General features: G+C 44.8%; 1 protein-coding gene across 7 annotated transcripts in view; it reads right to left on the reverse strand.

Moving 5' to 3' along the window:
- AMBRA1 (autophagy and beclin 1 regulator 1) overlaps positions 1 to 27,095 on the reverse strand; it is a 166,224-nt gene that overhangs the window by 21,205 nt on the left and 117,924 nt on the right. For all 7 annotated transcript variants that reach the window (XM_043482806.1, XM_043482801.1, XM_043482802.1 and 4 more), the window contains 3 exons: positions 21,115 to 21,225; positions 9,874 to 10,062; positions 8,918 to 9,072 (listed from right to left, as the gene is read on the reverse strand). In XM_043482806.1, the coding sequence (XP_043338741.1) occupies positions 8,918 to 9,072; positions 9,874 to 10,062; positions 21,115 to 21,225 (455 nt within the window). The remainder of the gene's footprint in view (positions 1 to 8,917; positions 9,073 to 9,873; positions 10,063 to 21,114; positions 21,226 to 27,095) is intronic.

The following is a 27,095-nucleotide window of genomic DNA, read 5'->3' on the forward strand; positions in this document are numbered from 1 at the left end:
AGACAAGGATTCTTCTACTTCTGGGGCCCAAGACCGTCTCTTGTACCACTTGCCTCTCCATCCCTCAAATCCTCTTAACTAACAGGAAGTAGGAATAAAAGGAAACAGTTCCAGGATGAAAACTAAAAGGGTCCTATTTCTTTTTCAAAGACAGACAGGAAAAGAACGAGAGGCAGCCAGAGGAGTGCAGTGGGAAACCTTCCTCTTCATCCTTTTAAAATTTAGAGGAAAAATGAATTGCTGCCCTCAACAAGAGGCTTTCTTTTCCACGGCATGTCAATAAAGCTCAGATCATTAGTCCAAGCAGCAAACTGCACTGCTCAGATCAGCCAAGAACAGAACTCTGAGCTTATCTAGCTTACATTTGGGTATCTCACCATCCTGAGTGCTGGGACCGTGACGGCAAGGGGTCAAGAACTGCCGGCAGGTCGCCCTTGTTTTTAACTAAGACAGGGAAGGCTGGTTGAAGGAAGGGGACAACCAAAAACTGTGGCGGAAAGGCCACGGGAGGAGTCGCCAAGCCAAAGGGGCTTTGGGGCAGAAAGAACTGTGAGGAGGAGAAATGCCTTCTGGGTGGCGACAGGAGTCAAGGGAGACTTTAAGCTCTTAGAGAGGGTTCCTAGAAGAGAATTAACTCTCTGGGAAGAGGAAGAAAAATCAGTGGAAAGCAGATGCTAAGAGACAGCTGACTTTTCAATGGAAATGGATGGCTACACATCTAGTCACAGGCTGAGAAATGCACACATCCCAGAGGAGGCCAAGGGAGGGATACTACGGGCACCTCTTCTCTCTGTTGGGCTGCTGATTTGCTTTAGACAAATGTATTACGAAGTTTCTTCATCCCTAGGGAAATATGACTGCTTTTCAGAAACTTTCATTTCTTTGACTGTCTCCAAGCCTTCTTTACATACTACTTTGGAGTTTAGAACTCATAGAATATTGGTTTTGAAGCGGTTATTTAAGAATAAAAATCAGAATACCAAGTCATTTACTCTTTCCTCTTTACTCAAGTGAAGCAGAAAACAAATCTCCCAGATCACCCATGTTTAAACCAAAGTTCTCCTAGCAGAAAAGAAGAGCAAACAGCTCCTTTTCTTAACTCTTGGCAACCTGTTGCCCTCTGCTCCTGATAACCTGGAGCCTTGAAGTCATTTCCAGCCAATCTCCTGTGATTTGCAGAGACCTACAGACTCTGTCTTATTCATCTGTTCCTCTCAAAGGCATCCCAAGGACAGTCAGAGAACAAGGAATTTTCTCTTTCAGTCGGCCTGATGCTTTCCAAAGACCATCCTCGCCATTAGGACTGAAGCACAGAGATGACTTCAGCTGAGGGATCCCGTTTTGTGCTGAATCAAATACCAAGGCACGCAAGACTCCTGGAACTTCCAGAAGTTAAAAATAATTACTGCCTCCCATGCCCACACCTCTATGCACAGCACAAGTTCTTAAACTTTTCTTCAGTTTTCTAAGTCTCAAAGGAAATGGCCAAATGTGTAGCTGTTCTAGATGTTCAGCTCAGATAAGGGAGTCTTTCAAATATATTCATAAACTTTGCTAAGTTTGCGGCCCTACAGACCACACCTGCCAGGCTCCTCTGGCTATGGGATTCTCTGGGCGAGAACACTGGAGTGGACCGCCACCGACCTCCTCCAGGAGCTCTTCCCGACCCAGCGATCCAACCTGGGTCTCCTGCATCTCCTGCATTGCAGGCGGATTCTTTATCACCAAGCCACCAGGGAAACCCTCATCTATTTCACTTGATCCATACTTTTTCAAAGAAGAAAGTTCAAGATGGGAGTAACATTAAAATACTTTTGGCTTCTAGAAATGGAAAAGTTGGTTCTCCAACCAATTCTTTAAAAAAATGCTTCGCCTTTCACTTCTGAAACATCCACTGGGAACCTCTCAGCATGTCTCAGGGCTGGGACTAGAGCCCTGAGAGACTCGCTGATGCCGGGCAGAACTGTGGAGAGCAGCAAGACACCCCATTTACACGAGGATTCCATCTAACACTTATGTTCGATTACCATCTCGTGAGGCATACGCCAGGTGCCCCAATGGTGCGGTGAGTAGGGGTGTGTGTTCACATATGCGCGGGGCACAAACGGCACACAGGACTTCAGAGCGACATCGCTTCCCAGAACGAACGTGGACTGCCTCTTTGCCAGACACAGTGAAGGCTGGGGACGCCGCAGTGAAAAGACCGTTAAGAGGCCAGATGTTGAGCGTGTGTGCACTAGGACAGCAGGGATGAGATCCATTCTGCTCACTGTACTCCCAGACCCAAGTATCCAGCCCAGGGCAGGGGCTCAGTAAGATTTTGAGTGAAAAGAATAAAATGCAGCACAGGCTATGCTCTATTAAGAAGCCATGGAAGGAAAAAAAAAAAAACTGTCAAAGTCAAAGGAATCTGTCATGGAAAAAATTCGCCTAAACGAATGGCTTTGATTGCAGCTCTAACGTTATTTCTAATTTTTTATCTTGCCCCCTCCCTACTCTGACAAATCGCATCAGAGACACCACTGACTTCTCCCATACCCCCTCCCCCTTTCCTACCACGTGCTGAAGAAAGAAACTTTCTGAGGATGGATGCTTTGTAACCACATCTCTGAAGTCAACTTTAAGATAATTGCAGCGGAAGCGGCTTTTAATCAACTGACAAGCAGCTTTAAGAAAATTAATGAGGACAAAAATCTTAGGAAGGAGTAAATCATTTCTGACAACAAAGCTGTCTCTCTTTTATCCCCATCTCTCCTTGAAGAAATAGTACCCTTCCAGGATACAAAAATAAAATCTCTTTATTTTCGGTGTCTGCCACTCCCAAGGCCAGACAAGATTAAGAGGCTCAGTTCTCTTAAGATTTCTGGAGAATACTCTGGATTGAGTCAAGTTTGAATATCAGACTTTTAGAATCTAAGTAAGTGCAGATGATTGGATGTGATCACAGGCTAAATTCAGGGCAAGGAGGAAGCCATGGTAAAGGGTATACGTTGAAGACTGGAGCAAGGACAGGCCAAAAGAGCCTACAGATGTTAGTTACATAATGCTGGTCAAGGGCGGACAGCGCTGGCCACCCATCCTGACCCAGGGTCTCAGCTCCAGTTTAGTTATGACTCATCAGAGTACTCTGCACGCCAGGTTTTTTCTGTGGTTCATTTTAATGAATCTATGGTAACAACCATTATCATCAGTCATCCCTAGGCTGTTCTCCGAAGATGGCATGAAATGGCATGAAACAAAGCCAGCGAATGTCTCTTCATGAGCAAGGCGAACCAAGACAGCCGCTAATGGGCATCAGTGGCACCACCCATCCAAGGACAGCAGCAAGTCCACGCTGGAGAAAGGAGCTCAAGAACCGCTCCTGCAGATGGGGAAGGTCCTAGAGAGAAAGATAAAGCTACTGCTTCTCACGTCATAAGCCCAGGAATCCCCGTATAGCACGCAGGCCAAAAGGCATGGGCCTGAGTGGAGTCAGCTGTGGGCAGGTAAGAATCTTAATTAGAACTGGGAAGAAGGCGCCACAGCCTTAGTCCTTCAAGTGCCATCACTGGGATGCCAGCAGGATCCCGAAATGCTGAGGGGCAGGAGGTCCCCATCAATTTTTCAACTTCTTGACAGTACCTGAGAGATCTGGTTAAAGGAGCCACAGAAATAAACCAGACGAGGTTTCAGAGACAGTAAGAGACATAAGTGACAGCAAAAGAGAAAGGAACACAGCTAAACTGACAGGTCTAACTAGAAACCCCATGCAGCTGATGGCTGGTTCTCAATCTTGACTCGGCGCGCACACTCGACTGGAGGGCTTGGTAAAACAAGGATGGCTGGGCTCCACCCTCAGAGCTTCGGATTCAGTAGGTCTAGGATGGGACTGAGAAGCTGCGCTTCTGTGAAGTTCCCTGATGATGCGGACTCAGTCCTGGGAATACACACTGAGACCCACTGCCCAGTTAGATATGAGTAGGTTGCAGGTCTAAAGAGCCTGCCTGCCTTTTCTGCTGCCTAGGAACTGAGAATGAAGGGGGAGGGGGGGTGTGCATACCTTTTTGTGTTTTTTTTCTTGGTAACACTCTGAGGCATGTGGGATCTTAGTTCCAAAGCCCCCTGCAGTGGAAGCATGGAGTCTTCACCACTGAACCACCAGGAAAGTCCTGGGGGATGTGTATGTGTGGAGCTGGCGCGCTCGAGGGAGAGGGTACATCCGGGGACAGTCCAGCACAGTCCTGCGAGCAGAACTCGCAGGGTCAAGAAGGGGCCTGGGGCGGTGGGAGAGCAGAGGGAAGACGGCGAGTAGGGGAGAAGCAGGAGGAAGAGAGAGAGATGGGGGTGAAGGGAGGGAAGGGCAGGCTCTCTCTTCCCAACACCCCCTCCAAACTAACCATCTGTCTGGGTAATGGATGCTCAACCCTTGAATACAGATTCACCACATGGCCACAAAGAAAAAGCTTTCGATAAAATTGGCCCTTAAGTTATTGGAGGCTTTGCCTTACAGAGCATGATGCTGTTTCAGGGGGAAAGGAGAGCTAAACTGCTCTCCACCCCAGGGCTCGCTTCTCCCACTCAAGTCCCTCGTCCATCACTCCTGCCGCCCCCCCAAACAGCGATCAGAGACAAAAGCAAACCGGCGCTGGTGAGAGCCAAGCGGCCAGTGCCTCTGGGAGAAGCAGGGGTTATGGGATGAGAAGCCCTGTCCGTTCTCATTAAACCACTTACATGCCTACCACCCCCACCTGCTGTGGGGAGGGGGTGGTCTGTGCATCTGGGAGGAGAAGCATAACACCTGCTAATTCCTGTGTGGAAACCACGACACATATTCTTGCTTTCTAGCTCAAACCGCCCTAGCACTGCCTCCCCTCGCCCCCCACCGCTGACTCTTGCCCCCATTCCCGGGTAAAGCAGCACTTATTACCCATGCAAACTGGAAGAGCAGTTTGCTATATGACTATTTCTGGGTTCCTTAGTAATTTTATATTTTTGTTATTTTATGCTTTCACTTGGTTACAACCAGAGTTATTACTCTGTGCAAGTTGCCACAATTTTAGAAAATTAATCGCTGTTTTCAGTTACAACATTGTGCTTTCTTCCAATTAGGACATGAAAGCAGAGAGGGAACTCAGGCAGTTGAGTGTTTTGAGAATTCAGCAAAACTTCAGCTCAGCAATCCCTAAATGTCTAACTTAGAAACAAAACAGAAATTAACAAAAAGCTCCACTGGCTCAAATGTGAGGGAGTCAGGCAGCAAGTGAGGCCCTGAAGCATGGACAACAGCATATCCAGCCTGGAGGGGCCTCAAATGGACAGAGGGAAGGGACAGACAAAACAGGCGTCCAGTCTTATTTCTCCTGATTTGCCAATGATCCTAAAATTGGGAAGACTACGCCTAGCCTTATTAAGCAGAGAAGGCAAATGTCTGAGGACCCTAGATCCTAGAAACAAGGATAATAATTAAACTCAACATGGGGAAGAAAAGAATTCAGCACACAGAGATATTCAAGGGAGAACCCTGGAAAGCAACTACAGAAGAGAAAAGATGGGAGGTGAAGCATGGACAGCCAAACAGCTAAGAGTCTGATAGGAAACAGAACACAAACGCCACTGTGCCTCCAACAAAATCAGCAAAGGATCAAGCGCCATGCACAAAACCACAGTAAGACGGGAACCTGAGGCTGGCTTTGCCTTGAAGAGGCAGAAACCCAAAATGAAGAAAGCAGTCATTAAGAACAGCAGTTCTCAAACTCAAGTGCATATGAGATCATCTGGAAGCTTGTTTGACAGACACAAATACCTGGTCCCCTCCCCGTCCAATTTTTATTGATTTTAGTTCTGCAGTAGAGCCTGTATTTTAACCAGGACCCCGTGCATTCTAATACAGGTTGTCCAAGGAGCACAGTTTGAGAAGCACTGATCCACAGGTCTGAAGAATTTGCTGTTAATAAGTGCACCCAGGCTAAGAGCAATTAGCAATTCATTTTCAGTTTTCATATGCGATTGGGTAAGGGATCATCTCTTGAGGAGAGAGGGTCCCTCAGTGGGAATTAACGTAAGTCAATGCTCTTGGGGATGTTCTCCAAGGAACATCTGTTGGCCCAACAATTTCACCTCTCAATGTTAACACAGTGAATTCCAAGAGCTAACACCATGGAGAAGGGGGACCTGATAGAGGAGCTCTAGGACAGGCCCAGTGCCCACAATCCCTTCATGGACAGAGCTGGACATGACGGATGCAGACACTCATCTACACTTACCTGTGCAAAGAGGGCGAGGCTCTACTGTCCCATTAAACCCTCGCTCCCTGTTCTCAGACAAAAATGGCACTTCTTGCCTTAAGTGGGGTCCAGCACAGCTATCCAAAAAGGCTGGTGTCTGCCTCCCACCGGGTACTGAATTCAGGGACATGTGCTGAGTGCTCTGCTGTCTTCAGTCACAAGGGGCAACCGAGACCTGGAAAACCAGAAACCTTTCTCTAGCACGGGGGCTTAAAGTCAGACTGGGTGGACACAGGGTGAGCAAAAACCTTGCTGAGAAGCCCAGATCCTGCCTCCCATGTGAGAGAAACACTTCCCAAATGAGAACTTTCAAATTACTTAGCTCCTCTCCCAAGTGGTGTGGGCATCCTCAGTCGTGTCCAACTCTTTTGCGACCCCGTGGACTGTAGCCCACCAGGCTCCCCTGTCCACGGAATTTTCCAGGCAAGAATTCTGGAGTGGATTGCCATTTCCTACTCTGGGGAGATTCCTAACCCAGGCATGGAACCCACGTCTCCTGCATGGGTGGGTGGATTCTTTAACACTGAATCACCTGGGAAGCCCCTGCTAAGCAGCAGGTGGGGCCTGTTGAGAATCAAAAGCCTGACAAGCCTGGGAGGCCTGACAAGCAGCTCTTGTTGTCACGCACGCAGCAGCTGGCTAGGTGCCCTGCGCCCCTCATCTCCACAGCAGACTTCTCCAACTGCACCCCCTACACGGCGGGCCCCATCTGTGACAGCATCTTGGCTTCCACTCTGGAGCTGTCTGCCTTCAGCCAGGTGTTTCTGGCTACTTATGGAAGAGAGGAACCTTGCTAGGATGGCAGGTTGTGCCCAAAAGTTGGGCAGGAGCCCTGGCTTCTGGAAGAGGCTGGAGATGTCCATTACTGCTCCTGTCTCTTAATGATTAGAAACCATTATTCCATAGTTAGGCAGGAAGGGTAAGAAGAACAGCAAGGACCAAGACTCTAGGTGGTGAAAAGCAGACACCAGGTACTTTTACCAACCAAATCTGCTTAACATAAGAATATTTAAAGTTCACCTTCCATCCTCATTTCTCTAGGTAAGAAAACAGGCTTGATGAACTTCCGCGAAGTCCCCTCCCAATCACTCAATGTCAAACATTTCCAGTCACACGGAATTCAAGAATCAGAACTTTCCTGTCATTATGATGTCAAGAGCAGACAATGCCTCATTTCTACCCTTGCCAGAGGCATGCTGCACATGAAGTCGCCCTTCACTGGTCCTGCTAGTGACAAGCTGGAAATGATAAGGATGCTTTTCCTAAGATTCTCTTTTATTCCCTCAGCTTCTCCTAAGTATCAGGTTCCTCATTAGGTACTTGGACTTCACAAAGATGAAACAGACAGGGTCTCTATTCTCAACGAGCTCCTGGGCCAAGAGAGGAGAATGACATGGAGATACGGAATGGCAGTTTGGTGTGACGAGTGTTAACACAGACAGTGTGCTCCATACAGGGGAGTGATCAACCCTGATTCGAAGATTCCACAGCAGGGAAGCAGCCTGCATGCAGTTGGGTTTCGGGGAGAAGAGGACACGCCAGATAAAGGCACCCAGGCAGGAGAAGGCCTTATGCGTTCCAGGGGCTTGGAAAGTGGCTCAGCAGAGCAGGGCTTCTTCCCTGCAGAACTGGAGTGAGAAGAGGCTGGAGATGCCACGCCTGGCCACCTGCTTTCCACTGCTCTGCCTATCATGGGTCCTGTCTTCAGGTTTTTTCTTTAGACCAATGCTTCAGATTCCAGCCTGAATTCCACAAGCATTTACATGTGTGGCACTAAATGAGCGGCCCTGGGGGATATGCCCCTACGGAGCTTACAGTGAACCTAATTGGGTGGATTAAACAGACATACCACACAGCTAAAGAAAACATGCAACAACACATAAGCAAGAGCGTAAAACCGTAAGTGGCACAGCACACAGTGCTAGGGGAATTCACAGGTGCTTAGCTCGAGACAGAGCTTAAATACCATCTAATTAGAGAACTGTTCAAACGCCCAGCTCCCCTTGACAAAACCCTGGCCAAATGAGCCCCCGTGGGATGTGGGAATCTCAGTCAGAAGCTAGACTGGTTGAGTCCAGGAGGCCACTAACCCCATGACGCCCAGAGGCTTTTATGGCGATACACAGAGGACGGCTTCAGACAAGAGTGGGTCCTAAACACCACCTTTCCCTGCTGGTGGATGGACGGGACAGTTAGGAGCACGGCAGCTCCACAGAGTCCGCACCTCCCACTGTGATTACAGCCTCAGGAAAGGAACATTTCATAGTATACTACCTATCTCTTTTTATAGCCTGCCTCCTCAAAAATTAAAAAACAAAAAGACATAAACATTTCATTGGGTTCTTTATGTATCTCCAGCCTACAGGTCTCAAGTTGAAAGGAAGTATTCAGTTTGGTCTCTATCTCAAGATCCTTTCAGGCCTCTGGGGCCCCAGCTTGTGATTTAGGGTATGAGAAAGACTGCCTTTTAGTGGCCTAGAGGGTCCAACAGTGAGGCTGGCTGGTCACGACTGGGCCGGACTAGAGTCCTTCCTGGCTCCTTATGGGCGTGACGCCTCTGGTCCTGGCTGGGGGACCACACCTCTGGCCTGCACTCTCTGCCGGCCAGGCCTAGGAGAACCACCATGCGGCGAAGCCATGAGCAAGGCACTCACCCTCATGGAGGTCTCGCCACCGTGCGCCTGCTGCAGCCGGAAGACCTGGGCCACCATGTGCTCCGTGGAGGGGTGCAGCAGGATCCTCCGCGAGGCCAGGCCCACCATCACGTACCGGCCCATCGGGGACAGGCTCACCGAGATGGCGTTGGGACCTGAGGGCCAGAAGCACAGAGAGGCGTTCCTAGAGCTCTCGCGATTACCAGCAAATCATCTTCCTGTAGTCTTTCTTCTCTCTCTCCGCTCTTCATCTCTGTTTGGTCATCCTGGGGTTAATCTCACAGGACGGCAGTGAGGAGTACAATGAGAAGGTGTGTAAAGTACTACGTCTAGCTCTTGACATGTAAAGAGTACTTAAGGAATGCTAACCTGTATTAGCACAGAATCACATTTAAAAATTATCATCGTACTGTAACTGCTATTTTAAAAATCCATTTTTTTCACTTCATACATTACAAACATTTTTCACCATTAAATATTCCTCTGTAAGAGCGTTTTATTTATTTTTTTTTTTTGTAAGAGCGTTTTAAAGGCCAAATGGTATTCTGTCTTGTCAATGCACCATCATTTATTTAAGCAACTCTTCAGAATTTGACATTTTTCTCTGTGACAAATAACACCGCTGTGAACACCCTTGTACATAAATCTACACAATGCCAGACTGGCTTGCAGTGTGTGAGCGTGCCCACTTCCCCGAGCCATGACCGAGAACAGACCTCCTCCCCCACTCTCACCCCTCACAACGGGAGTATGCCGGTGATGCCACGGTGGTGGGGAGGACTCTCATTCTAGGACTCTCCTGCAACGCTACCAGCTAGGACAGAGCGTCTTCCTCTGACCTGTGCTTGTGAAGCAGGGGGCAGCATGTGACCATCACTCCCACCTAAGTGGAGCCTCACCAGGGAATGCCAGGCCGAGGTACCATGTGTCACAATGCTGGGCTTCCCACCCCTTACCAAACCGCTTGGTGTAGAGCATCTCGCCCAGGTTATGGGGGGCCAGGGAGTACACTGCCAGGATGCCTTCGTCAGGAAAGCCCCTCTGACTGCTGGGGATGAAGGCTGCCAGGAGCTGGCCATCTGCAGAAACATCACAGCTGGCGTCATTGTAGATCTTGCAGTTCTGCACCAGCACATTCACGGAGGCTGCGTCAGACAAAGAAAGAGAAGAGGGCAAGAAAGTCTGGAGTTAATGGTGTGAAAAATGCTGGGTCAAGACATTCGGGGGTGTCTCCCTAAGGGCCTGAATCCAAGCCCTCTCCAGAAATACTGAAGGCTGCCTTATCCTACTAAAATGTCATGAAACAAGCAACACAAGACACTGAAAAGATACCTCTTCTACCCCTGTAATAGGAAACTAGTCAATACACCACAACCACCAACTGAGTCCTAGCTCACACTTAAGAGACAACATTTGAGAGATAAGGAGAAAGTTATTAAAAATTGTCCCTGAAGAGCCACTCAACAGCTGTTATTGTCCAAAAGATCAAAACTGAGATGAATGAAAATGTAAACCCACTGATTCCAAGAAAAAGGTGATACAGGTAAAACTTGCTTGGGGGTGAGAATGCTACTCTCCACCTCTATGTGACCTTGGAGAAGGAAATCATTTCACAAATCTGTGTCTTATTTTCTCCTTTAAGAAAACTGGAGCATTTAGAGACTTCAGTCTTCTGGACAGCTCTTTGCTGATACTAATCCCTAATTCCACAAGAGAGGATAAAGAGAAAGCCCAGAGAAAGCCCAGCCCTGCTTGGAGGGCTGGAACTTTTCACTCTGCTTGGGAGGGTGGGTCCCTCCACCCATGCCAGAAGCCCATGACCATGGACAGCTCCAATCTGCACTTAGCACTTATGAGAATTATACATGGTCAGCCAGGAGGCAGGCTGGCTCAGCATGAGGGCTTGGGCAGGGCGGGGTGGAGGACTGTGTCGGTGGGGAGAATCCATTCCACCTGACAGAACCTAAGCTATGTGAGCCAGCTCCGGGACTGGGCCCGCATACCTGGTCTCAGTTCCCATTTGAACCCCTCTCTGAGGCCCACTGTGTGCATCTCTGGAAGTGGTCTACCCTCGATGTGAGCCTGGAACCAGAGTGCCTGCAGGACGGGCATGAGCGGAACAGCACAACACATCCAAAGGGAACGGACGCACAGCACGTCCAAGCGCCTCTGGGCTCTGTCTCCTTCAGATCTGCCTTATGTGCATGTGCAAAGAGACTGATTTACTCTTTCTCTCTCTCGTAAAAATTCTTCTTGGCTGCACCATGAGGATGTGGGATCTTAGTTCCCCGACCAGGGATTGAACCTGTGCTCCCTGCACTGGAAATGCAGAGTCGTAAACCATGGGACCTCCAGGGAAGTCCCTCTTTCTCTTACTGAAAGATTACTTAAACAGCCACTGGCAGAGGCATTATAGTTAAAACAAACCAACAGGCAAGCTCAAGAGCCCTCACCAGATTCTAGGTGAGCTACTCCAGGAGCCAATGTCAAGGGCGAGTTTCCTCAGGAAATTACCCTAAGGAAAAGAAAACAAAGAACTGCTTTCTAGGGGCGGGTGGTGGGGCTGTTGAGGTTTATCAGGAACTTGGGAGTGACTTCTAAAGCTCTGTATTCATCTCCCTCTCTCTGTGTGTTGTTAATGAAGCCACACAGATGACAGAGTAGATCAAAAAAGACATCGGAACACAGTGACTGGCTACAGTGCCAATTCTTGGGGGCTGACACGGACCGCACCATCACACGTAGCACCGAGAAGGGACCACAAGGATGGTTCTGTTTGCTAACTAATAAAATAATGACAGCCAAATACTCAGTGCTATCACCATTAGGGCTCTGTGCTGCTCAACTTCCAACCCACCATCTGCTCGGGACTGTGAGGCTAGATCGATCTAGTTAGCACTGAGACCGTCTGCTCCTTACTCAGGGTCCCAAACCTGTTGCCAGGAAGATAACAATCTCCTCCCTTCCCTGAATAGACACAGCATTACAGTTGGGGATACAGAGTCAAAGGAACTGGGGGAGCTTTAAGAGTGAGTCCATCTTTGTTTTCTAACCTTGATGTTGGCACAGTTCTCAGAAAGGTAAAAAGAAACTGACCATCCAAGGTGGAGAGAAAAAGTAAACCACAAATGTTAAGTAGGACATGAAAATAAACGCAGAAGGAATGGACTCTGTGGGCTTTAAGACAGCTCTGCACGGTGTCCATCTTATCTGCATTTAATGTCTCAAAAATGCACGTGTTTTATGAAAGGAGGCTTTTCTACCTTGCTGTTACAGAGTTCTAGTTCGTATGTGTTAACCTGCAGTGTAAACATACAGAAGCCTACAATGACCCTCAAAACTCACCACCACCATGAGAAAAGCACTGCTAGATTGTTGCAGTTCCGTCACTAAGTCGTGTCCGACCCTCTGTGACCCTGCTGACCGTGGCGTGCCAGGCTCCCTGTCCTTCACTATCTCCTGGAGTTTGCTCAAACTCATGTCCATTGAGTCAGCAATGCTATCCAACTTCCAGATTAATCTCTGAGGTGGGCTGGGGGTGAGGAGGAAATTACAAATAAGGTTTTCCTTCTTCTGAGAAGTTTGGCTCTAACTGACTGAAAAACTGAGCATATAGACAAAAAGCATTTTGTGAGCCCCCAAATCCAAGCCACTGCGTTTGTGTCTGTACTGTATAAATAAGGATGATTCCAATTCAATGGCCAGCTCCCAAATTCTGTCCCCTCCCCTCAACCCCACCCAATTTCACAACTGCTCCCAGTTCCTGCAGTGAGCTCAGACAGAGATGCAAATAACACGTGAAAAGAGAATGCTGGAATTAAAGTGGAGTTTCTCCAGCAGCAGGCTCAATTTGGTGTGTAGCTAGGGATCCAGGGTTTTACTTCTCCCCTAGTGACGGGGACATGGTAGGCAAAGTGATTTGGTAGCTTCAGCAAGCACTGGGTGGTGTGTTTACAGTTTCATTAATATTTCAGAGCTCCAATTAGCAATTTACATTTGCTGCTTGTTGTCTATTAATTTCCCACATGGAAATGGAAATGTTCAGTGACAATGGTGAGTGGTCACTGCTTCAATTCATTCGTGCAGCGTCTTCTCAGAAGGCTGAAATTTTGATGAGTTAATTTACACAGGGAGAGATTTCCTGGCCCTCTTATTTGTTTTCTCAGGCCATAGGAAAGTAATGCACTAATGACAAGGACAGCCCATCCTTTTTTGGACTTGACAATAATGTAATCAGGTGGAGAAAAAGGTGAAGTGAAATACAGCCTGGGGTAGTGGCAACCCGCAAGCCACCAGAAATCTTTGTTCTGCTTCCTGCCTTCCCTTACTACAGTGGTTCTCAGGTGTTAGCATGCACCAGAATCACCTGGATTGATTGCTGGGGTGAGGCCTGAGAATTTGTATTTCGAGTGAGTTCCCAGGTGTTCCCGATATTGCTGATCTAGGACCACACTTGAAAACTGCTGCCTCACCAAACACCCCTTGATCCCTAAGCTGGAGTTCCAGCAAACAGCCCTGCACAGAAAGGCAAGACACATGCAGGGAATGATGATGGAGCAGTTAGCTGGGAAGCTGAGGATGGAAATGAGGGCTAGGAAGGCAAGGATTTTTCAAATCAGAACCGCTTCAGAGCTTCAGCGGGGCAGCTCCAGGGGGAGTGAGAATGATGCAGGAGACAGCGGGAAGCCATGTTCCAGACTTTGCAGTGTAATCGCCTCCTAATTATAAACGATTTCCAAGTGAAAATGCCCTAGCAGGGAATGGGAGGGGTAAGAAATACTGATGCCTGGAGGAGCAGATGGCTCTGCCTTCCTATCAGCTCCATAAATTATAAACAAACACCTTGTACAAAGATCGATTTGCAGCCTGTTGCTGGCTGGCCAGATGAGGCCACAGGAGCGATTAGTGGCTGCAGTGGTTTTGCAAATGCATTAGACCCTGATTTGGAAAACCCAAAGGGGTTTAAATCAGCAGGAAAATTTCCTTTTGGCTATCTCTGAGCCCTCATATTTCAGAATAAGACCTCCTGCACAGAGCTCCAGATGACACTATGTAAGCATGCCCAACAGTGGCAATCACAACATCCTCTGTGGATGTGTGTGTGTGCCCCGCACCGTTCAGCCTCTGGGTTTCTTAAGGCCACCAGGACACCCTGGTGACCAATGCTACTCACCCATAAGAGCTTACTCTTTAAACACACAGTATATCTAATGAGCTTTTTTTTTTTCCATGACAGCAGTTTCAGAATTACCTGTCATACGAGGCCTTACTCACAAACTTCTTAACTCTTTACCGATAGAAATCCATTAACCCTACATCTCAACTAAGAGAAATAGGTGGTGAGACTCTTTAGCCTAATTCTAGAAAAGGGTTGAATTCAATTCAGATTAAGTCAGATGACACAGCAACACAGAGGCTGCTGACCACACATGAGTAAAACTGAGGGCCAGTGGCTCCCAGGCACATGCTGGGCCCAAGCCAAACGCTACCCTCCTCTGGGAAGCAGGCAAGGTTCAGAAACAAATGCTACTGCAAAACAGACCCCCACCTTAACTCTGCCGACAACCCAATCTATCAAAACTGTAACGAGACTATTCAGGCCAACCAGGAAAAGCGGAGTTAATGACAGGAACCTCAGGTAAAAGTGACTGGCATTCTAGAGGGTAAGACCATGGCAAGGAACGTCGGCCACCAACAAACCCTAAACTCCTAGAATGCCAAGTTTTTTTCCTAAGTAACTCTTGAGTAAAATAGGGCACTTTTAAGAAGCAGAATTCTACCACTACACAGGACCTAAATGAGGGGGAAAGGTGAGCCAAGCTAAATACATCAATCTGGTTGTACCATAATGCTCTTTGATCAGCTCAGGTTTTACAACACCCATGATCAAAGCAGGAAGGAACACAGAAGGAGAATGACAGGAAGCTGCAGTCAGAGCAAGTGGAGGCTTGTACACAGAATGTTAAGGACGACCAAAAAGACTGTGCCAGCAGTACGTCCAGTGCCTGTATTCTTCAGAATTGGTTTTTCTTTCAAAGAAAATTGTCTCCCACTGGGAAGAAAACAACATGCTTCAGAATGTTGGATCAGAAGCCAATTACAGATGAGCCAACAGGTTAAGACAGAACTATCTTCTTTACATGGACATCACCCTCCAGAGGTACCTCTTGGAGTACTGAGAACAGGGCAGGGGTGACTTTAGAATTATGGCCATACTCTCAAAGAATCATGGTATAATTTTCAAGAAAAAGACATGATAAAAAGAGCTAACATTTATTGACCATTTACTACAGTAAGTGCCAGATGTTGTTCAGAGTGCTTGATGTGTACTAACTAATTTAATTCTCATAACAGTCACATGAAGTTGGCACTATTATAACCCTCATTTTATAGACAAGGAAACTAAGGTGCAGAGAGATTAATTAACCAAGGTTACACTGTTAGAAGGTGGCTGCGCAGATCTGAACCCAGACAGTGTGGCTCAAGAGTTCATTTGCTTAATCAACATAAGGCAGTTGACAGAACGTTATCAAAGAACGACCTCTCCCTATGTTTGTGGAAAAAAAAGAGGAAAGAACAAAGCAACCAGCTCAGACCTTAAAATTATAAAAAAGTACAAGTCATTATAATAGTACTTAAACTGTTCTAGACAAAGAAAAACTTTCAAATTATATCTGCAACACAAGCATAACATTGATACCAAAACTCACAGATTTCAAGGAAAAAACTCTTGAAGTAAATTATCAGTAAGCTATGTGGAAAGAATTTAATGCTAAAGAACATACTATGAACCAGGTAGGGTTTATTCAAGGGAGGTAAGGAGGGGTTCAATATTATAGAATCTATTAACATAATGATCATATTATTAGGTCAAAGGAGAGAAAAAAACATTTAGTTATCATCATAGATGATGATAAGACATGACTGAATTTAATATCTAATCTCTCTTTTTTTTGGTTACACAGCTTATAGGATCTTAGTTCCCCAACCAGGGGTTGAACCTGGGCTTCAGGAAGTGAAAGCATTAAGTCCTAACCACTGGACCACCAGGGAATTCCCAGTCTCTATTCTTGATAAAAATTAACAATAAAATATGACTAAATAGGGGCTTCCCCGGTGGCTCAACGGTAAAGAATCTGCCTGCAATGCTGGAGTTGTAGGAGATGCGGGTTTGATCCCTGGGTTGGGAAGATCCCCTGGAGGAGGGCATGGCAATCCACTCCAGTATTCCTGTCTGGAGAATCATATGGACAGAGGACCCTGGCAGGCTACAGTCCATTTGGTTGCAAAGAGTTGGACACGATTAAAGCAACTTAGCACGCACACATGTACAAGAATAGATGGCTTCCTTCAAATGATAAACTAGTTCTGGTTTAACCCAAAAGTTAACTATGCATACTGGGAAAAAGTTAGATGTTTCCTACTGAAATCAGGAATGATATGAGGATGTCTGCTATTATTTAACACTGTTCTGATTGTAGCAGCCAATGCACTTAGACAAGAAGAAGAAATCACAGGTGTACAACTTGAAATGGAGAAGGTAAAATTAATACCATTTACCGATAACATACCCAGAGACTGAACTGAATAACAACTATAATTAGTAAACAAATGCAGTAAAAGAGCAGAATTTTTAAAAAAGCTTTTAACAATACACTTTGAAAATGTATAAAATTACATGAAGAAAACTTTAAGAACATAAGAGAGACTTGGAGAGACAGAAAATCATGCCATGTTCTTACATAATAAGATACCACAAAAATACTGAGTCTCCTTAAATTATTTTATATATTCAATGGGATCACATTAATTACACTGACAGGATTTTTTCAAGGCGGTGAAGGAAAGAAGCGAGGTAGTTTTAAAGTCCATACAGACGACCAAAATGTTCAAGAAGGAGACCAGTCCTACCAGATACTAAAAGACAGAGCCTCAAACTTAAACCAATGTGACATTGTTACATGAATAATCAGACAGATTCCTGGGGCAGAAAAGACAGGAGAAATACATCTATATACTTACAGGATACTAATAGGATGAAAGTGACATCCCAAATCAATGGGGACAAATGAATCATTTTGTATACTGGTTGGGACAAATGAGCAGCCACATGGGGGAAAAGTTGGGTCATACTCTGTTTATTTTGGACTGGGTTAACCTTCTGATGAATCAAAGATTTAAAAGAAAAAATTAAAATATAAAAGTATTATCTGATCTTCTGGATGCTGCCGCAAAATCTAGGAACCATAAAAGGAAAGTTGGATAATTCTGACTACTTAAAATAAGGCCTATGACAAAAATAACCTTCAGCAGAGACAAAAGACAAGTGACAACCAGGAAACTCCTCCTATGAGTTAATTTTCTGATTTATAAAGAGCTCCTGTAGAACTGATAAGGAAAAGACCAGCAACGTACGTGCGCTTGCACACACACAGACACACACACACACACAGACACACACACAAACACACAGACACATACAGACACACACACACACACACACAGGCGAGCCCACGAACAAGCCGAGAAAAGGAAACACATGTGGCTAAATGTATGAAGAGCCATACAACCTGGCTTATAATGCGAGAAATACGAATTTAAAATATCAACATACTATATACATATTTTTTGGCCACACCACATGACTTGCAGGATCCTAGTTCCCCAACTAAGGACTGAACCTGTACTCCCCACAGTGGAAGTTCAGAGCCCTAATGGCTGGATCGACAGAGAATTCCCACTTACAGACTATTTTTACTATCAGAGCTGCAAATACTCTAAAATATGACAGAACAGTCTGAAAACAAGAGTTTAAGGAGACATGCAGGCTCATGAACCACAGGTGAGAATATCAATGGCATGCTCTTTCCACAGAGGATGGTTTAGCAGTACCTACCCAAATCACGAATCTACATACTCTTCCTCCCTACAATTCCGTTTCTAGGAATTTATCCTATGATGTTCTTGCACATGTGCAAAATGACAAACTGTGGCACAGTTTGCATAGTGTAAGACTGAAACAGCTTAAAAGTTCCTCAGCAGAACACTGGTTAAAAAATGGAATCTAGTGGGACTTCCCTGCTGGTTCCAGTGGTTAAGGATCTGCCTACCAATGCAGGAGACGTGGGTGTGACTCCTGATCCGGGAAGACCCCTCATGTCCTGGAGGGACTAAGCTCCCGAGCCACAACTACGGAGCTGCTTCTCTAGAGCCCGGGAAGCCGCAACTACCGAGCCCACGTGCCTAGAGCCTCTGCTCCACAGCAAGAGAAGCCACTGCAATAGGAAGCCCGCGCACCGCAAGAGAGGAGCCCCCGCTCTCTGCAACTAGAGGAGCCCACACCGCAACGAACACCCAGCGCAACAATAACAGAAAGTAATCCAGAGATTTCACTTGGGCGGTGGGATGCTAGGCAGTCAATAAAGAATGAATAAACGACATACTGATACAGAAAGATCATCAAGATATAAAGAAAGCAAAGTACAGACAGAAAAGTATGTATAACGTGCTTTGTTGCTGTTGTTCAGTCACTAAGTGCTCTTCAACTCCTTGAGACCCCATGGACTGCAGCACACAGGCCCCTCTGTCCCTCACTGTCTCCCAGAGTTTGCTCAGATTCACGTCCATTGAGTCGGTGATGCTATCTAAACATTCCATCCTCTGCCAACCCCTTCTTCTTTTGCCTTCACTCTCTCCCAGCATCAGGGTCTTTTCCAATGAGTCAGCTCTTTGCATCAGGTGGCTGAAGTATTGGAGCTTCAGCACTGGTCCTTTCAATGAATATTCAGGGTTGCTTTCCTTTAGGATTGACTAGTTTGATCTCCTTGCTGTCCAACGGACTCTCAAGAGTCTCCTCCAGCACTACAATTCAAAACCGTCAATTCTTCGGCCCTCAGCCTTCTTTATGGTCCAACTTCAACATCAGTACATGACTACTGGAAAAACCATAGCTTTGACTACACATGGACCTTTGTCAGCAAAGTGATGTCTCTGCTTTTTAATATGCTGTCACAGTTTTCCTGCCAAAGGGTATAATATGCTACCACTTAGCTTAGATAGAGGTGGAAAAACATAATTTGCATATACATATATATAATATCTTTGAAAAGATAAACAGGAAACTGCTAACTGTGCCTATGGGGTGGAGAGGTGTGTAGCTGGGAGCAGGGTTGGGAAACTTTTCCACTGTATATCCTTTTATATTTTAAAAATCTTTGGTAAATATATTTCAGATTGTAATAAAAAAAAAAAAAATAAAGCAAACAGAATGAAGAAACAAAGTATCTGGGGAAAATTAAGGCAAATAAGATCCAGGCCAGAAAGAGAGAAGTAAACAAGCTAACCGTATTTAACAAGGGAAAAGGTAGACTGCATTTGATTTCTAGTGGAGTTAAAGAATAGATTATTGAACATGTGGCTTAAAAGCACTTGGGAAGAAAATGATTGCTACTGAGGTTGCACTAACAGCAGGACATGAAAAACTGACCTCATTTTTATGGTCTCATAAGGATACCAAGACTGGCACACTGGGAAATGCCACAGACAGAGGCTATCTTGAGTATTTCAAAGTGTCTGACAAACTCTCACAATACCCTATAGACGTGATGAAAAATATGGGTTTCACGAGTGACCAACCAAGCCCAGGTGCAAATTCATGAACCAAAATCAACACAAAGGAAGTCCACAGGAACATACCACCAGGCTTGGTGCAAAGTCCCGACGCACCACTTTTGCTGGCAATCCAAAGTAAGACAGAGAAAGCATGTTTATCAAATTAGAAGATGATGTAAACAAGGTTGGGAAAAAAGAACTGAATCAAAGTTTGAGAAGATGTTGAGAGGCAGGAACTAAGAAGTACGATTATTAGTACACTATTAAGATAAAACTTAACAGAAACAAATATAACTCCTTTAGTTTTTTTTTTTTTTATTAGTTGGAGGCTAATTACTTCACAACATTTCAGTGGGTTTTGTCATACATTGATATGAATCAGCCATAGATTTACACGTATTCCCCATCCCGATCCCCCCTCCCACCTCCCTCTCCACCCGATTCTTCTGGGTCTCCTTTAGTTTTTAAAACATTCGAACTGCACAAGTAAGTATACGATGGTGGAGTTCTGGTATTAACAATTATCAAGGAATTATAAGTGGCTGCAAACCCAACAGTGGCTTCAGAAAAGGTTGCTGAAACATCAGGCTGAACCAACGCTGTCCAAACCATCGCCGTGCTCTGTTCTGGACAGCTCTCGTCTGGAGTGTTCTACTTTGTTCTGCCCCTCCTCAAACGAAAGAAGGGAAATGAGCAGAACTGTCAAGGATTTGAAAACCAGATCTTAAAAGGAACCTCAGGAATTCTGGCCTAAAAAGAATGATTTAAAGGGAAGTGGCAGTTTACTTTCAAACAGCTGGAGGACTGTCAGTCAGAAGAGACATCATCACACTTATTCTGCAGAGGTTCAGAGGTAGACCCAGGACCAATGGGAGGGAGTGGCAGCAAGGGAGATGGTGGCTGCGTATAAGAAAAAACATCTGAAAAGGAACTGAGCAGTGACGGGCGAGAGTTAACTCACCAGACAGTGACCTATCACTGCAAGTGTTCAAGCAGAGGCTGAACCTCCACTTCTCAGGAATGTGTGAGAGTGCATCATTAGACAGAAAATGAAATGAGATGTCTAAGATGCTGTGATTCCAACTGAACTGCTGGGACATGGGATTGTGGACTCCTTTAGAAGCTGGGAAACGGACTGTCAGACAGACATTCTGCAAATCACACATCAATCAGGCCCCTCCCTCTGTTCCATTCGGATCTAGATTAATAAATAAATGAGTTTATCATCACTGCAGTCTTTCCTCAAGGGTCTAGCTCTCAGCTCTTATACTCCCTTCACCTTCTCTTTCTCTCAGTTCCACCCAACTTCTAGGCATGAGACAATGAACGCTAATTGGTCAAGTCCTGGGGCAGAAATCTTCATTTTGGTGTCCATTTCAGTACTATTCACTGCTCAGGGTGGGTGCTCAATAGACATTTGCTGAATTGCTTAGTGAGAGCCGGAGAAGAGCTGCAGAAATGGCACGGAGCCGTCAGCTACTCAATGAGGTGATGAAAAATCCAGTGCTGTTGCGGACCTCTGAGATCTGGCTCACCAGTTAACAGACAGACTTTCCACCAGTATCCCCAGTTCTACTTTGGCTTACCATTACTGATTTCTGGGAGGTCAAACTTAGTGAAGTCCCACCACTGGAGCCGGTAGGTAGTATTGGCAATGTTACTGGCCACAGCAGACTGTCCATCACCAATCACTGCCCCTAGGTGGGGGAGAAGACAAGGAGAGCACGTTACAGATCTATCTTCATGTTTCCACATCAAACATGAGGCAAAACTGGGGTCAGTAGGAGAGGGAGAAAAGGCAGATGCTGAAGGCTGAAGACGGCTGACAAGTCCTATCTGACAAGTCTCTCTCTCAAAGAGAAACCAGACATATTTCTCAAGAACAATTCTGTGTGTAAATATAATCCCATATTACGTTATGTTGTATTAATCAGCCTCCCTTTCCACTATTACTTAACACTGACTGAGTGCCACCAATTTGGCAATGTACTGTCTGGTAGGCTTAAAGAGACAATCTGAAAAGACAAATGTTTTCATAAAATGTTGGGAAAGAAACATGAAAAATGAGAGGACACCGTGAACACAGAAAGGCCCCACAGAAAAGCAGTCAGTCCCTGGATGTCTCTGTGGTGAGCGGCGCTCTTCGGGAGAAAGCATCTCCTTTGCATATGACCTTCCTCCCAGGAAAACATCTCAAAAGGAGAGGCTTCCTCCAGGGAACAGGCAGCTAGCATTCAGCTGATTGGATAGACAGAGACAGTAAAGAACAAATGAGGTAATATTTGTTCATTTTTTCTGGACCCCTGGCATATAACACAACAGAAATTTATGAGCTTAGCTTTTCCGCATCAGAATATTTTTATTAAGGCAATATTTTATAGCCCTCCTGCCCTGCCCCACCCCCGCTCCAGGAGAACTTCCTTGAATCCAGATTCACTTGTAAAATCTCACGGTTTAACTTTCCCTGAGATATACGCTTCTGTATGACAATTTTTTCCTTGGTAACCAATTAAATAAAAAATGGATTTTTTTTTTTTAAAAACAGGGTGACACTTTAATTTGCAGTTGTATTTCATTTTACATGAACATGTCATTTCTTCCTCCTCCTCCTTCAGAGGTGTGTTTCATACACAACCACCCTTCTGATCAGACAGAGCCAAACCCTCTTGGGAGAATAGAACGTTCGTATATGCTATACAACCTAAACGGTGTTTTCTGATGGAAATCAACTCCGATTTTCAGAAACTGAACTTGTTAGAGCTGACTGGCCTTGGAACAATGGACAACTCTACACCCAGATTCTTCCATATTCTTCCACCTTCCTCCTATGCACGTCACTGCAACAGTTTTTTGTTTTTTTTTCCCTTCTCCTTTTAGAGAGCTTCATTTATTGCTCTGCTCCTCCTGGTATTTCCCTCTTCTTTCCTCAGATGGTCAAGACTGTTCAGAGAGAAGATGATCTCCATACAAGTCATGAAAAATGAGAACAGTACTCTGCTCACTCTCCCCCAGGAACTGCAGGCCACTGCATGAGAACTCTTTCTAACATTAGTGTATTGGTAGACTCCTTGTCCCTGTTTCAATTTGTTAAGAAAGGCACAAACAACAATTCATTTCCAAGATGATGATACTTCTATCAATGGATTAACATATCCTCAATATGCGCAGTCCTGCCCCTATGGGGGCAAAAACTAGCTCGGGGTAGGGGGAAAATCTTGAGAGAGTATAATCCCCAGGTTCCCATCAAAGTACTGCAGTATCTGAGCAGATATGCAGCATATCTGTGATATTAAAATTTCATGGGAGGGATTCATTAGGGGAAAAGTGTCTAAAAAGGCTTCTTCGGAGGGTAATGATAAAGGTTGAGAAATACTGTTCTAGATAAGCCAATACCATCAAAATAATACATTCCTTAAAATCCTGCAGATTCAAAGACATAGTCCAAAATGGTCATGATTTCTCCCAAGGCCTAAGCAAGACAGCATTTGAGTGGTCTGTCAAAGAGCCCACTGACCTCAAACCCCTACTGAGGGCCGTGGGGCGTATCACTTCAATGAGGTAAACACAGGCCTTTGCTTTTAACCTTTATAGAAAATTCTATAATGATGGTATCTGACTTGGGAAATTTTGCTGAACCTCTGGGTCACGAGGAGGGTAAGCTACCTATAGGACTTTCTTAATAGCAATTTTGTTGATTTCTCCAGGCTTCCTTGACAATGAAAATAACTCTTAAAATTCCAAGGTCCACTTCCCAGGAAAGAATTACTTACTTTCACTTGGACCCATGCTCAATTCCACTGAGTTTATGAATTGTTCCTGTGGTTTGGTTGACATCAACCTCTGACCACTAGTTTCTCTCAAATTACTTTAGTTCCTTAAAATTTCCTCCAACTTTTATCAGACAAGCAAAATGGAAGAAGGAGAGTTGATTTTCTTGGTATGTGACGAAAGAAATGCAAGTTGCTAAGAGAACAGGGGAAAAAAAAAAAACCTAAAGAAACAAACCCCATATTGTAGGAGCTTAAAATCTGGGGGAGAGGACGAGTGCTACAAACAGGAAAACAGTTACAGAAAATACCAGATGCTTTAAGAGCGCTGTGGCTCTATCTGCAACTGGAACGCAAACGACTGAGACTCCAACCCACAGCTCCAGAAGTACCCCGCCCGTCCATGCCTCAAGAGACGTCTTCTGGAGAATAGCTGGGCAATAAAATCATCATGCATGGTCAGACTGTGTGGAGGAGACTGAGGAAGTGTTCTCTGCCAGTGGTGCCAGAGTGCTGAGGTGGAACAGAGCCTGGCACCTGGAGAGTTGATTTTCAGGGCCGTGTAAACACAGATCAGGAGCTAAAGATGCCAGCAACAGGTCAGAGTATCGTCACCAGGTTCCCTTCTGTAAGAACTGCAGGCCAACTGAGCCTGTCTCTTGGAAACATCAGGAAGAAAACATATCACCTTATTAAAAAAACAACAACAAAAAAACACCCAACCATTTAACAGGCCTCCGGCCGCTAAGCTAAAGGTATAGGAAAGGTGCCAGAGTGAGTTAATGGACGGAGTTACAACGAAGTATTTACAGAGGAGGCACTTAGCCTTGGTAACCAAACCCTGACAGAACGTTGAGGGTGAGGGCTCAAGGTTTTCTCAGTTACAGCAGAATGGAAGGAGCTAAGACTCAGGGTTTCTCAGCCTCCGCAACTGGTATTTTGGGTCGGGTAAGCCTTCCTTTAGGGGATGGGGTGGGTCTTGTGCATGCTGGGATGGTCAGCAGTGGCCCTGGCTGCCTCCTGCTGGATTGCCAGGAGCACACCACCCCTTCACACCCAGCTGTGACCACCAACAATGTTCCCTGGAGATCAGAATCACTCCTGGCTGGGAAACTCCAAGTTAGATGAAACACAGCCTGCATTTTAACTTCAAGATCAGTGTTCTGAGAAAGCAGTACTACTGGGATGCTCACTCACTGCTAAAGGCACCAGTACCGTCAGCGACACCGAGTTTGGAGAGAAACTAATGAGAGGCACACCATTACACAGATATTCCTTCAGCAAACTTCCAGTCTCCCGTTTTGGCCACGGATTACAGCCTGCCTTGAACTGGGATCTTACGAGTTACCTGTTTTTAACATGATTTCTGAGAATATGGGCTTCAGAATCAGATGGATCTGATTTTGATACTTCCTGCTAGTACCTATATTTGTATGCCTCTGTAAATTAATCTCTCTGAATCTCAGTTGCCTTAGCTGTAAAAAGTAAATAAAAATCCTTTCAATTTACAGGGCTATTTGGAAAACTCGTTGAAAAAATACATGTAAAGTGATGGCAAACAATAAGTGTCTAATAAATGTTGTTATTGTTGTTGAGTGGCTAAGTTGGGTCTGACTCTTTCGCAACCCCACAGACTGTAGCCTGCCAGGTTCCTCTGTCCATGAGATTTCAAAGGCAAGAATACTAGAGTGGGTTGCCATTTCCTTCTCTAGGGAATCTTTCCAACCCAGGGATTAACCTACGTCTCCTGCATTGGCCAGGCAGATTCTTTACCACTGAGCCACCAGGGAACCCATCTAATAAATGACTGCCATTAAAATTATTTTAATTATTTATACCAATCTCTATATGCTTTTCCTCTATAGGTATAGCTCTGTAAGCAACAGCTCAGAGACAGAGGTTCTTGTGTAAGAGACGGGTCCAAATAGTGTGCCAGGACCAAGAAAGGAAAGTGCTTCATTTTAGAATTAAGAACAAATGCATAGGACCTAGATTCCTTAGGAACGTTCTCCTTGAAAGACAGCTCAGGCAAAGTCAGTCCACATACTGGTCCGCAAAACACACTGTAACGAATTTAAAAGAACTGAAATCATTCAAAACATGCTGTCAGAAAACAAGGAAATTAAACTAGAAATCAGTAATGGAAAGACAACTGGTAAATTCCAAAATACTTGGAGATTAAGCAACACACTTTAAATAACACATGGCTCAGAGAAGACATCTCAAGAGAAATTTTAAAATATTTTGAACTAAATGAAAATGAAAATACAGCTTATTAAAACTTGTGGAATGTAGCAAAAACAGTGCTTAGATGGAATATTACTGCTTTGAATGCATACCCTAGAAAATAAGATCTAAAATCAATAATTTAAACATCTACTTTATGAAATAAGAAAAAGAGCTAATTAAATCCAAAGTAAGCAGAAGAAAAGAAATAATCAAAATTAGAGTAGGAATCAATGAGACTGAAAACAGGAAATCAATAGAGGGGGAAAAAAAAAAATCAATGAAACCAAAAGCTGGTTCTTTGAAAAGATCAATAAAATCAACAAACCTTTAGCCAGGCTAACTAAGGAAAAAAAGAGAGCAGACACAAACTATTAATATCAGAAATGAAAGAGAGGCTATCGCCACTGATTCCATGGACACTAGAAGGGCAGTAAAGAACTTTACAAGTAACTCAATGTCCACAAGTTTGATAACCTAGGTGAAATGGACCAGTTCCTTGAGAGACAGTCTACCAAAATTTACACAAGAAGAAATAGATAACCTGAATAGGCCTGTATCTAATACACTGAATCAATCATTAGAAGGCTCTTAAAACAGAAAGTGCCAGGCTCATGTGGGTTCACTGGTAAATTCTACCAGACATCGAAGGAAGAAATTACACTGAATCTCTATAATCTCTTTCAGAAAACAGAAGTGGGAGTGCTTCTGAGGTCAGTATTACCCCAATACCAAAACCAAAGACAATGAAGAAAGAAAAGCTACAGTCTAATATTTTTTACGAACACAGAAGTAAAAATTCTCAACAAAATGTTGGCAAATAAAATACAGTAATGTACATAAAAGAGTTATACAAAGGGGAATTTATCCCAGATATGCAAGGCTGGTTAAACATTTCAAAATCCGTTAATATAATCTATCACATCAACTTGATAAAGAGGAAAAATTGTATGATCATATCAATAGATGCAGAAAAGGCATCCGACAAAATCCAACACCTATTTTTGACAAAAACTATCATCACACCAGGAAGAGTGGGATATTTCTCGATTTGATAAACAATGTCTACAAAAAACCTGTAGCTACATTTAAAGGTAAGGAAAGACAGCCTGACCCTTGAAAAATTTGAGTTTGAATCATAAGAGTCCAACATACACAGAAATTTTTTTCAACAAACATGTACTACGGTACTACATGATTTGCAGGTGGTTGAATCCAAGCGTATGGAAGAGCAGGTATGGAGAATCGACTTGAAAGTTATACACAGATTTTCAACTGTGTGGGGGTCAGAGTCCTTATCCTTCACACTGTTCCAGAGTCAATTGTATATGCTTTCTCCCTAAGACTGGGAACAAGCACCTTTCACCCCTCCCCTTCAGCACTGTACTGGAAGCCTACTAAATGCAATAAGACAAGGAAAGCACATAAGAGGTATATTGATAGGAGAGGAAGAAATAAAACTTTCTTTGTTCACAGGAGACATAACTGTTTATGTTGTGGTTGTCATTGTTCAGTTGCCCAGTCAAGTCCGACTCTTTGCAACCTCATGGACTGCAGCGTGCCAGGCCTCCCTG

Source organism: Cervus canadensis, chromosome 11, assembly GCF_019320065.1.
Source record: "Cervus canadensis isolate Bull #8, Minnesota chromosome 11, ASM1932006v1, whole genome shotgun sequence".
NCBI lineage: Eukaryota > Metazoa > Chordata > Mammalia > Artiodactyla > Cervidae > Cervus > Cervus canadensis.